The sequence below is a fragment of the Anolis sagrei genome, chromosome X, assembly GCF_037176765.1.
Source record: "Anolis sagrei isolate rAnoSag1 chromosome X, rAnoSag1.mat, whole genome shotgun sequence".
Lineage (NCBI taxonomy): Eukaryota > Metazoa > Chordata > Lepidosauria > Squamata > Dactyloidae > Anolis > Anolis sagrei.
This window is the reverse complement of record NC_090034.1, coordinates 46,454,342-46,467,264: the sequence shown is the minus strand read 5'-3', so window position 1 is coordinate 46,467,264 and position 12,923 is coordinate 46,454,342. Positions and strand designations below refer to the sequence as shown.

The 12,923-nt window shown below is 47.2% G+C and overlaps 1 protein-coding gene across 7 annotated transcripts in view; it reads left to right on the top strand.

The window, feature by feature from the left end:
- The window catches only part of CABP1 (calcium binding protein 1), a 32,826-nt gene extending 24,714 nt beyond the window's left edge, over nucleotides 1-8,112 (top strand). For 5 of the 7 annotated variants that reach the window (XM_060785377.2, XM_067473292.1, XM_060785381.2 and 2 more), the window contains exons 2-7: nucleotides 1,624-1,800; nucleotides 4,513-4,543; nucleotides 4,870-5,013; nucleotides 5,821-5,930; nucleotides 6,804-6,951; nucleotides 7,167-8,112. In XM_060785377.2, the coding sequence (XP_060641360.2) occupies nucleotides 1,624-1,800; nucleotides 4,513-4,543; nucleotides 4,870-5,013; nucleotides 5,821-5,930; nucleotides 6,804-6,951; nucleotides 7,167-7,192 (636 nt within the window). In that variant the 3' untranslated portion in view covers nucleotides 7,193-8,112. Of the gene's footprint in view, nucleotides 1-1,623; nucleotides 1,801-2,344; nucleotides 3,221-4,512; nucleotides 4,544-4,869; nucleotides 5,014-5,820; nucleotides 5,931-6,803; nucleotides 6,952-7,166 lie in introns of those variants that run through there. The other 2 variants (XM_060785383.2, XM_060785378.2) reach the window with 2 other exon arrangements.
- The last annotated feature ends 4,811 nt before the right edge of the window (nucleotides 8,113-12,923 follow it).

The window sequence follows — 12,923 nt, the reverse complement described above, 5'->3', positions numbered from 1 at the left end:
ATCCAGTGTTCAAAACTGCATCTCCTGTATGCCTGGGAGTGGGGACGGGCTCATGACAAGAGGGCTCACTAGTGCCTCTGTCGGCATTGAGTGTGCAGAGAGAAGGAGAAAAAAAGCAATTTCAGGGGAGCGGGAGAGAGCGCTGAGCGGACTGGCAGACTGCCATTCTGTGTCTTTTACGAGATCTTGCTAGGAAGACATGGACCGGCAACATCCCTATAACTCTGTCTTGGAGCTGGACCCCAGAAGCTGGGCCTGCTTGGTTTCACAGCTTTCTCTTGAGTCATAGGAACCTGGAGAACATTTCTTTTTGACATGGCAAATGGAAAATAATTGGGAACAAATTGATGGTGGCACCGGGCACAGTTGACCCTCTTGAGCAGGCATGGGCAAACTCTGGCCTTCCAGGTGTTTTGGACTTCAATTCCCACAATTCCTGGCATCAGACCCTTTCCTCCCCCCCCCCCCCCCCCCCGCGGCTTAAGGGGGAAAGGAAAGGGCCGGAAGACAGGAATTGCAGGAGCTGAAGTCCAAAATACCTGGAAGGCTGAAGTTTGCCCATGCCTGCCCTTGAGGATGCCTGGCCTGCAACTTATAGTAGGGAAATCCCCAAAACATGGTCCCAAAAGGCTGCACATAGTAAGCATATCAACACATGTGAACGGCATTTCCATTATTCACATTCAGTGGCTTGTTGCCCAGTTCATGTTCACCAAGAGCTCAATGAGAGGCTTCTCTCACCAGCCTCCTTCCCACACAGTGCTTTCTGTTTATGCCCAACAACCAAGGCATGCATCTCTTTCTTCAAAATTTGAGGGGCTGGCAGTGGGAATTATCAGAGAAACCTTCTCTTTGGTCCTGGCCCTGGAGTCTCTAGCTGGAGGGATGTGTGTTGTGCTAAGAGGGTTTTTGATGTCCTTTCAAAGGAGAAATCCCAGGGGAAGGGTCAGCTTTCATCCCCAGTTGAAGGTGAACTGCAGTATCAGCTGTTTTGAGCTGTACCAAACTCAAGGGCTGGGGGTTGTTGTGAGACATGGAAGGGATTTGAGGCTTGTCAAGGGTGAAGACCAATGTAACAAGTTGAGTGTGGCAGAAAGGGTTTGAGCATGTCTTTGGGGTCTTAAAAACGCATGCATGTTCACAGCGGTAGAAGTTGGCTTCCATGTTAGTGATGCAGTGCATCAACTTTTGGATTTATTGTAGAATTTCAAGGAGTTCTCCAGGGTGTCATGCTAATTTTTTCAGCACCCTGGAGAGCTCCTTTAAAGTCTAGAATAAAACCAGACTCCAAAGGAAAAAGGTTCTACCACACCCTTGTCTTTCCAGCACCCTCCTAAAGTTATCAACAGATTTCTCCCAAATCCTTGAAGCGCCTTGTCTGAGTGTGTTATGGGCTCAAGATTGATAAAACGAAAGATGGGCATCTGAATAGGCATGTACCCCTTTTTAAACTAACAACAATACTTTTCAGAAAAGCAAATATGGATGTGTGTGAGACATGTCTTGAAGCCAGGCTGTGGGCCAAGTGTACGGTGCTGACCTCTGTCTTCCCCTGTAGTCGCTCTCGCTTGTGCTGAACTTCCTCTGTTGTGTCATTTGCTTGCTGCTGATTGGGCTGAGAAGATCCACCATGAGGAGAAGACAAGTTATAAGGCCGTCCAGATGAGCGAGGAGGGGCCTTCAGCCGGCGAGTACCAGGGCCCGCTCATGGTGCTGGCCCAGAACTGCGCCGTGATGCACAACCTGCTGGGGCCAGCTTGTATCTTCCTCCGGAAGGGCTTCGCAGAAAACAGGCAGCCAGTACGTAAGTTGCACCCTGATGGGCAAGACTCAGCGCAAAAGCCCAAGGGTGTGGAAAACTGCGCCGGATGGGTAATGACGATGATAGTAATCACAACCACAATAGCAAAAGCAATATGTGTGTATATCATTGCTGGTCTAGGGTTCTTCTCCCTGTCCAGCCCAGGTCAGGATTGTACCCCATATTCAGCCATATGCACATCCTAGCATTCCTATAGATGTATTTGGCCAGAGGACGGTAATGGAATGGAAGGCGCCTATGAGTACATTTTGTAAGCCATCTTATTGGGAGAGAAATGAAATATGCAAGTAAATAATTCCAGTTAATAATTGCAGGCAACTTCTGGCAGGTGGATGTCAGGCACTAAGAAGTGGGGCAGGTATTCCAGTACCTCCCTGACAACCTATGGTCTTTTTTAATGTATTCCATTTTTATTCTACTTTTGTCCTTAGATGGGCTCTAAGGTGGATCACAAGCATTCTTTTAAAAACAGGATACAGTTTAAAACATTCCTCATACAAATGTTAAGAAACACTTAAATGACGGTTCGGTTTAAAGGAATATACAATTAAAAGATAGTGAAAGATAAAAACGCCACCCCGTTAAAAGCTCTTTTTGCTACATATGCCAAAGGCCTGCTTGAACAAAATTGTATTTGCCTGTTGATGAAAGGAAAGTAGAGAGAAGGCAAGCTGAACTTTGCATGGAGAGAATTCCATAACCTCTGAGCAGCTGTCAAGAAGGCTATCTCCGGTGTCCTTGCCGAATGTACCTGTGATGGTGGTGGCACTGAGGCAAAGCTTCCCTGGAGATCTTAAAACTCCAATTATCTCAGCATAGTGCCCCACTAGTGGTGCTGGTGTCCTGCAGTGGCAGGATTCTAGCCTCTCTTTCAGACTCTGCTGGGGAGACAGTTCAGCTGCATGGTGCTCTGGCCCTGTCATTGAGGAGACTCCCTAGGCTGACACTTAATGCTCCTAAAAACCTTGGGAATTCTTGTTGAGAGCCCAGAAATTTGCTGTGGTGGATCTGGCTTCTGTCGGTGAGCCCAAATGCTGCAGCAGCTCTTCTCCCCTCCCAAGTGAAAGTTTGAAAGCAACAGAATATGAAATGGGAGAAGGCGCTTGGGAATTGCGAGGGTGGGACTGCTGAGTGCTAACTGCCTGGCTCTCTGGATGGATGTGGAGTCCAGCCCAGAGATGCCTCTGGGAAGGTTAGTTCAGCTCTGCTCTGGCCCATCCCTCCAGCAGAGATGTGACCCAGTGGGACTGGCCTCATTGGGAAACGCAGTTCCCGAGCGGCCACAGCCATTTTGCAGTCCAGCAGCCCGTTGCAAATTAGTTTCAGAAGCATGAGCCCCTGCGAATGGCGGACTGCCCTTTTGAAGAACCCACCGAGGGGCGAGAGCGGCATTCCAAGGTGAGAAGCTAGGGCCGAGAGGCCATGAAGTGTTGGACTCCCTTCTCTGAGATTGCTGGGAGAGGGGACAGTGATGTAGGAAGCAATGACCCATAAGCAAGAAGCAGCGCATTTCCATCTGGGGCTTTCCTTCCTCTTACTCTGCAGAGTTTTCTTCTGGTTCTTCCTTCTCCCTTCCTCCTTTTTCATATCCCCTTGAAAACAAAACTCAGCTTTGAGTACTTGCAAAACATCCAAACTAGGTGGGATTTGAAAGTTTCTTCTTCTGGCCTGGGGATGCCCCAGCTATTCTTCCACCTTTGCCTTCCAGAAAAGGGACTGGGAGCAGGCAGTGACTTCTATCCTCCTCCATCTTCTCAGCAACCTGAATTTTGGAGCAGCATAAAAGATGGCTCATCCTGAGGCGACAGCCAAAGAAACAAAAACTGGGGAGTAACCAATGAAATCTACCAAAGAAACCAGATACACGTTTCAAGATGTTCAAAACATGGTTCATGTATTAGTAGAAAATCCCTCCTCTACTTAAATAAGACGCTATGGCTGGTGTCCTGTTAGCAACATGTATAGGAATATGTTGTGCTGAACATGTGGAGTGTTTTCTGTTTTGGATAATGTACAGTTGTCTTATCCGGCTGACAGAGTTACAGCTGTGGAATCATTGCACATTGCATATAGTGTGTTAAAGTACCAGTTGGCATGCATTGTTTTTGTATATGGCACATTGTAATTGGCCAACAGGTTTTCAGCTGTGCGCTTTGACTCTTGATCCACATACGTTGCACTGTGGAAGATACAGAATGCAGCTCCACTGGGGGATGTGTACACTATACTGAAATGTTGAAAGATCATGGCCTATTTTTGAGCATCTCGAGACATGTCTTGTGTTTCTTCTGTGCCATCCTGAGGAAAGCATTGTGACAGGAAGGGTGCCAGCTGCTCTAAGCTGAGCTCAACATCGCCAGCCCTCTCCACTGGAAATACAGAGATGATCAGTTCCTTCTGATTCCATTGTCTCCTTAGGACTATTTTGACAGCCCCCAACACCCCAGATTCCTGGACTGCCCCTTTTCTGCTTCACCCACTTCTGCAATTTACCCTGCATAGATAGCAGGAACTCCTGATCCCTTTTAATATTTTTAAATAAAGACATTTTGGAAGAAAAAGGCCACTGTAGATTCTCACTTAACATTCCCTGTTCCTGTGGTTCTGCAAATACTCACAGCATGCTCTCCCTCTCATACTGTTTCCCTGTGAAGGAACTGGCTTGAACAATGGTTCTTCTTTCTTTGCAGGACAGGGAACTGCGTCCAGAAGAAATAGAAGGTAAGGCATTCCCTCCTATTGTGTACAGGACATTATTTCAAGGTGTGTGTGTGGGGGGGGGTGTTACATTCATGCAAAGAGGGGAAACGGGAAAACTGGGACACAGTGGAACCAAGCAGGACTAGAATGTGAGAAAGATGGCAAAAGTTATCTGTGAGAAAGAAGATGGAGAAACTGGGACATTTTAAATATATCTGAAAAAGTGTGGTGACAAAGGCAAATTACCTAGAAGGGTTGTGGAGGGCACCTCCTTTCTGGCAATGTTCACTGTGGAGCAGTCAAGAATATGACTGGAAGTCTGACCTTCTCTTGGATTGGCCCTGCAGAGCTGCGAGAAGCCTTCAAGGAGTTTGACAAGGACAGAGATGGCTACATCAACTGCCGGGATCTGGGCAATTGCATGCGCACCATGGGCTACATGCCAACTGAAATGGAGCTGATTGAGCTGTCCCAGCAGATCAACATGAACTGTGAGTACCACTTGCCACCCACACTGACATGGCCCTCTTGCCCTTGGCCCCTGCCAGGCTTGGGACATCTTCCTTCCCTCCTTGTCCTGTTCTGTTTGCACAAGGACAGGCTTCTCAGGCCAGCTTCACAACAGGCATGCTTTCCCCAACACTTTCATCCTGCAGCCTTCCAGACATTGGGCTGCTGTGACTTTTCCAGGCTGTGTGGCCATGTTCCAGAAGCATTCTTTTCCAGAGTTTGTTGAACTGCATCTTCCAGCATTCCTCTCTATTGGTTACACAGGATGCTGGAAGCTACATTTCAACATCTTAATGGTCCACAGAATTCCCACACTTGGTTTAATGATCGCAGCTTCTCCTGCAATCCTTTTCTTTTCCCCTTGCTGTTGCAATAAGTTTTATTTCATAATTTCAGTTCAATGGGAGAAACAAAAAAGAGAGTTCTTTTATCCTGGACCTCCCAGAGAGCTGGTTGTATGGCTAGGTTCGGGTGAGTAACCAAAAGACCAGTGACTAGTGGTCATTTGCCTTAGAGAAGCCTGGAATGAAATCCTGAGACATGTGGGTAGATGTTTTAGATGAGCTCAATAAAGAGGTGTCTTGGTTCTGATGTTTGGAAGACAAGGCTGGAGAAAAGGATGGATGGGGACTCTGTTTCCAGGCCCTGGTGGGCACATACATTCCACTCAGCTCTGGCTTTCTCAGCTTGCTTTTTCCAGAGTGTCCACATCAGGTGGCCAGCTGCCATGTGAGGCTGAGCTGCCAGCCCTTACTGCCTAATGCCCATTTCTCCCACTTTCTTTCTAGTGGGTGGCCACGTCGATTTTGATGACTTTGTGGAGCTGATGGGGCCAAAACTCTTGGCAGAGACAGCCGACATGATTGGGGTCAAAGAGCTCCGCGATGCCTTCCGGGAGGTGAGAACCAGACTGGGTGACCTCGTTCAATGGGTTCATTTGTCTCAGAGATCCCCAGGCCTTCCCAGCTTCCCAACTGGATGCCCTCAGGATGTGTTAGACTCAACATCATTCCTACCCAACATGCCCAATGGCTGTCTTGCCTGAGATGAAGAAATAGTAGTACTGGGTTTCTGAAGGGCAGCAGGTTAGGGAAGGCTGGATTAGATATGCTACTGGGTCTATAAAGGGCTTGTTGGCATGAGTTTGGAATGGGATGTCCATATTCCCTGGGAGTGTATGACCAAAACAGAGAATACAACAGAGAATACAACCAAGTGCAGTTTAAGGAACCTGATGATGAAACAGTTCAACATAATTAAATAAGCTATAGGAAGCTGCAGGCATTCAGAGACTCTGGACCTAAGCTGTGGTCTTCATGGGCTGAATTTGGTTTTTCATTATTGATATGTCATCTGCCATGTTGCTCTTTTCAGGTGTTGTACCATAATACAAATACACGAGACCACCAGTACACAACAAAGGGCCATTTAAAAAAATGAATCTACAACCATAAGCCCACTTGTAGGGTCCCTGTTGTTGGCCACTGTGCAAACAGAATGCTGGACCCGACAGGCCTTCCATCTGACCCAAGATGGCTCTTCCTTACATTCTTCTATTCAGGCACAGACAATCCTAGAACTTTGTGTAAAAGAATGGTCTTGTTAATGATCCATCACCATTATTTTGCTCTGGGAACTTCCAATAAAAAATAGGTTGTCTGCTATAGAAGCAGGATGCTGGACTAGATAGATCAACCTGGTTCTTCTTTTGTTCTCAAAGGTCTTGTCCATTTTAATTGTCCATCATTTGCATACTGTTGTGTTCTTGCAGTTTGACACCAATGGCGATGGAGAAATCAGCACCAACGAACTACGAGAAGCAATGAAGAAGCTGCTTGGGCAGCAAGTGGGACACCGGGACATTGAGGACATAATACGAGACGTAGACCTGAACGGAGATGGTCGGGTGGATTTTGAAGGTGAGGCGGGGAGAAGGTCGGTCCTCTGGGACAAAGACATACGTGAGCAAGAGCCTTGGGTTGGGTTTCAGATTCACTAGAAATTATAGCGAAGGTTCGGAACCTAGTCCTAGAAATACAGCAACCTTTTTTCCTGGCTAGATTCCTTCCAAGGGTCTGGACTTGGGCCATATCAGGGTTGATTGCATTCCGTGTGTTTTTGGTCTCACCTCCAGAGTTTGTCAGGATGATGTCCCGCTGAAGGAAGGGCTTGGGCTGAAATGCACTCAGCCCTTATGGGTGGTAGAAGAGGGCCTGAAACGGAGTGTCTCGCCCCGATGTTCCTATGCAACGGCTCGGCGCCCTGGCTGCGCTGGAGACAGGGTCCCGACGCCGACCTGCCTGTCTGACCCAAGTGGCCCTGCTGCTCCTTCACCTCTCCACACTGTGAAAGACTTGCCTCTCTGGAAACTGGAAGGGCTCCTGGGAAAAGTCCAGCACGAGGACGCTGCGCTCCAGGACCAGCCGCAAAGTGTTTGCAACCGAAGCTGCCGCTGTCGCCTCTTCTCCTTCCTCCCCAGCTTTTACTGTTCCAGCAAATGAAAGGAAAGCAAGGGGGGGGGGTGTTCTCTTGAACTTGGTGGCTTTCTGCAAAGCTGCCTAGATTGGTGCCTGCCATGGACTGTCCCCTGGCCCCATGTTCCTTAGTGAACTGTTGGCTGCTGCTCCCCTGCCTTGTGTTTCCAGATCTGTAAAGAGTTATTCATGCCTCCCCTCTCCCCTGGAATGTTGTTTTGCCTCCCTGTGGTTATGTTCTTAAGAGCAAATATACATTTGAAAAGGAAAAAAAACCCAGAGGAAATCCTGAGCACTGAAATCTGTTCTCAGCTTTGAATTATATGGTGACAACAATCCATGCAAAAGGGATCTTGGAGTCTTACTAGACCATAAACTGAATGTGAGTCAACAGTGTGATGTGGCAGCTAAAAAGTCCAATGTGATTCTAGGCCGCATCAAAAGGAATATAGTGTCTAGATAATAGAATAGTACCACTCTATTCTGCTCCAGGTCTGACCTCACTCAGGACAACACTGTGTCCAGTTCTGGGCACCACAATTCAGGAAGGATATGGACAAGTTGCAAGGTGTTTCAAGGAAGGCGAATAAAATGGTCTGAAAATCATGAATGCCTCTGAGGAGCAGCTCCTCAAGGTCCGTATGTTTAGCTTGGAGAAGAGAAGGCTCAGAGGGGATATGAGAACCGTTATGTTTTCTTCCAACTCTTAGATTATGCGGTAATTGCCAGGAAACAACACTATCTAGCAAGGCCTACAAAATAGAAACAAACCTTTTCTATGCCCCTGAGCTATTGTTTGGTCTGGATGCTAACAGGGACTCTAGAACCTATCTTCCTGGTAGCAGAAGCTTTGCTTGCTGCAGTCGGTTCCCTATTTGTCCTGTTGGATGAGGCTCTCCTGCACTGTTCTCTGTTCTAAGATCTTACTCCTCTCCCCTGAAAGTACAACCCTGCCGACTCTGCTCAGCAAATCTTGGCCAAAGCCACCAGCACAGCATAGGGCACTGGCAGGGCTGGGAAGACTCTGGGAGGGGAGAGCTGTATACACACACAAACTCCACAGACCGACTTTCTCCTTACGATGCAATCCCAGAAAGCCAAATTAAATGGAGAGAGGCTGTTTTCTCATGCAGGCAGCTTCGGGGATTAGAACAGGAATCTAATAATCTCATTGCAGGGATAATTCCTCTGCTTACATCTCCCAGCCAGGACTGGGAAGGCATCCAAGGCATCCTGCAGACAGAAAGAGGAGCGGAAGGGGCATCTTTGTGGAGCAGCCTCCAGGCACCGCCCCACCAGCCTCACAGTCTGGCCTGGCCCACGGGTGATGGGCTTTGCCCCCCAGCTCCAACCAAGTGTCACATCCAGCTACTTCACTGGGCAGCGATAGTGAAGATCTTTGCAAAGAACTACATGTAGTTGTGACTGGTGTCTCACATATCAGTATTTGAACCTGCACCAGGTTTTCCTCCAAACATTAGAACAGCTGTCCACCTGAAAGTGTTCCTTTACAGTTTGAACTACGCCCAGGAGCGGATTCAACACTCTACCACCATATAAGCAGGGCGTTTTGACATGTACTTAGTTACATCTAAGGGCCAGTGAGCACAAAAGCCACATTTGAAAGGTGCCATAACAACTGAGAGTGACGTTACTTGATTGGGGAAACAACTAGTCACTTTCCAAAGTGACTCTTGGCAACACTGGATTGAAATCCCATGGGTTTTATGCCTTTCTCTTCTGAGCCCTGAGGCATTCTTTGCTCTGAGAAAAGTTGCTCAATAGCAGTGGCCAAGACTCTGCATCACATTCCATGTTTCATACTGCAGAAGGAACGCCACTTTTGCACCCTTGTACTGAATCTTGACATTCTGCATCAGACCAAAATGTCCAATTATTTCTGCAAGGGAACTTGTGCATGTGGAAAACAGTGCAAAGTCCTGGTCGTTGTGTCCACATTTGGCCCTCTTTAGAGGTCAGAGCAAGATCTTTCTTCAGGGCAAAGTTGAGATTTCTCTTTCTCAGCTAATAACCTGCTCCCCTGACCTGTGACTTGGGTTTGCCTTTAAGTGCTTCAAAGCCACGCCACTGACCTAGACTAGTCACAGCGTAAGCTGAGAGATCACTGAGGATTAATGGGGATTGGCGGTAATCAGTACAAATGAGCCTTAACAAGGCCTCCCTCTGGTCTGCCAACTCCACTGGGGGCAGCTCTGTCCATTGTCTTGGTTCGAGACCAGGCTGGAATTTACACCACGAAATCAAAGTCAAGGTGTTGGGACCATCATAGAGAAGAGGAAGCAGGTGGTGAGTTTGTTAGAGCTTTTAATCTAAACTTTGAACATAAACACACACCTGCATCCCAATTGCTATCACATTCCTAAGCCAAGTTACATTGGAATCTGTACATTTTATAACTTTGTACGTCTGGAACTATATTGCAGAAGTGCAGCAAAACTCTAAGCAAATGGTGAGAATGGGCCTCCAGGCATCAGCAAAAGTGTTCAGACGTGCATCAGGTGCTTCCCATGCACACCAGGCATGCCCAATGAGACTCAGGCACACGCGATGCCCTCAGACACTTTGAAAATGGTGATGCACATTGGAAACTTCTGTTGTATGCTGGGCATTTTGAATGCACATCGAATCTTCCTGTTGTGCTTTGGCACTTCTTGGGTAGTGTCTTGATAGTTCTAAGGAACTATCAACTTGTGCATGAGGTGTCCCTTGCGCATCAGGAAATGTTGCATCAGTCTCTTCATGGGCTACCGTTGCATCATGGATATCTCTATGCAACAGCATCACGGTAGCCCCTCGGTGAATATGGACGTTGCAAAACTTCTCAATTCTATTTCCTACCGACAAAGACAATGAGTCCTGTGTTGAGGTCCAGCCACATTTTATTTACTGTAAGTCATTTATTCCTTGATTTTCAATCTATGGGGGCTCACAAGGCAAATCGTAATGGGGTGTGCACAGAGAGTGGTACATGTACACTGTAGAATGAATACAGTTGGACACCACCTGAACTGCTAGGGCTCAATGCTATGGGATCCTGGGAGCTGTAGTTTTGCAAGGCTTTCTCTGCCAAAGAATTCTGGGGCCTCACCAAACTACAAATCCCATGGTTCCATAGCACTGAGATTTGGCAGTTCATAGAATCATAGAATCCTAGCGTTGGAAGACGGCCCCAAGGCCCATCCAGTTCATCCTCCTGCTATGCAGGAAAACATTAAGCCTTCTCTACAGATAGCCATCCAGCCTCTGATTAAATACCCCAAAGGTGCCCGATCCCCACAGAAATCAGAAGTTAAGCAAGACTGGTCTTGCTTAGGACTTGGATAGGAGACTGCCACAGTGCTGTGGTCTGTATTTCAGAGGAAAGTGCTGGCAAGACCATTTCTGAGCTTCCTTGCCTAAGAAAACCTTAAAAGGGCTATGTTGTGGTTTTCAGGCTGTCTGGCCAATGTCTTCTAGTAGCATTTTCTCCTGACATTTCATGTGCATCTGTGGCTGGGTCTTCAGAGGATCTTCTGAAGATGCCAGCCACAGATGCAGGTGAAACATCAGGAGAAAATGCTGCTAGAACACATTGGTCAGAAGCCTGGAAACTACACAACATCCCAGTGATTCCAGCCATAAAAGCTGTCGACAATACATAAAACCTTAAGAGATGTCAACAGAAGACTTGAAGGCACAGACACAGTCAGGGATGTTGCAGTGGAAAAGATGAAAGCACACAAATGAGCAGAATTTGCAACTGCGCAGCTCCCCCTACCGGGCCCCACTCTCCCTCGCTGCGGCTGTTCAAATGCACTGGATGCAAAAGGCACATCCAGGACTCCTTCCATCCCGGATCCCTCCAACCCACTCCATTCGCACGGCCCCATTAGAGCTTCACCATAGAAGAGAATGGCCCTTTTGGGAAGCTATGGTTCCTGCTGTCGAAGTGACTCAGCTTTTTGCCTGCTGCATTTGAAATCTGCAGTGTGTGTGTGTGGGGGGGGGGGGGGGGAACCAGAATCTGAATAATTGATACCGACAGGAAAGCGAGGAACTCAAGATCAAAAGTCGGATGGGGCTAGAAAAATGTGCAAATAGCACAGGCTCAGTTTCGTGTGCTGGTGCTCTGGTTCTCGGAAGCTGCTTGCCTATGACGGAGACCTGGATCCAACTGGAAGAACATATTGCATGAAAATGACATCAGTAGCTATACATTAGCTCTTTGCAGACTCCCTGTCATCTGAAATAGAAGGGGAATCTCCATAGAGGACACATCTCTCCTCATTTCCCACTCCTCCAGAGGTGGCAGAAGGAAACGTGGAGGACAAATAACTCATTTTTTGTTAAGTGGGAGAAAAGTCAATCTTTTTTACAGTGGCAACCCTCTAGCAAACCTCCCCCAGGTTTTCACTGGCAAGATTTGTCCAGAGGGTGCTTGCTCTTGACTTCCTCTGAGGTTGAGAGAGAGTGACCGAAATTTGCCCAATGTGTTTCCATGGCTGAGTGGGATTTAAATCCTGTTCTCCAGAGTTGTCATCTAACGCTCGAACCATGCTGGTTCCTGACACCAAAAATGACCGTCTCTTGAAATTTCTTGCAGGTTTCAGCTGAAGTCTTCTTTTCAATAAGTTATAAGCACAAAAAAAAACCTTTTTCATAAGCCCAGCCTGTATTACTGATTCAGGACACCTACACAGCAAAAGCTCTTTACTGAATTTATTGATTAACTAGCTGTCCCCTGCCAAGCGTTGCTGTGGCCCAATCTGTGTATATGTGTTTTGTGTGTGTATATATGTGTTTTCTGTGTGTATATATGTGTATATGTGTGTGTGCATGTGTTTATGCATAAATACACATGTGGTTATGCTGAAGCCCACAGTGGGTTAAACTGTGAAACTTGGTAACAGAAAGGTTGGAGGTTTGAATCCAGGAAGCAGCATGAGCTCCTGCTGTTAGCCCCAGCTTCTGCCAACTTAGGAATTTGAAAACCTGAAAATGTGAGTAGATCAATAAGTACCTCTCTGGCGGGAAAATAAGGGTGCTCCATGCAGTCATGCAGGCCTCATGACTTTGGAGGTGTCTATTGGCAACGCCGGCTCTTGGGCTTAGAAATGGAGATGATCAACAAAACACATACCCCCCCCCCCCCCAAATCGGACACAACTGGATTTAATGTCAGGGGAACAATGTGGTTATGTGCGTGCATTGTAGTGGGTTTGTTTTTTGGGTTTGTAAGTCTCGTCTGCTGTGTTTTTCAGTGTTTTTATGAGTGATGGTCACTCAATGGCCTGATAGATGTATTGTCCCTTCCTTCCTTCCTTCCTTCCTTCCTTCCTTCCTTCCTTCCTTCCTTCCTTCCATTTCAGTCTTCCCTTTCTGCTTTCCTTCCTTCCTTTTTTCTTTCCTTCCATCCT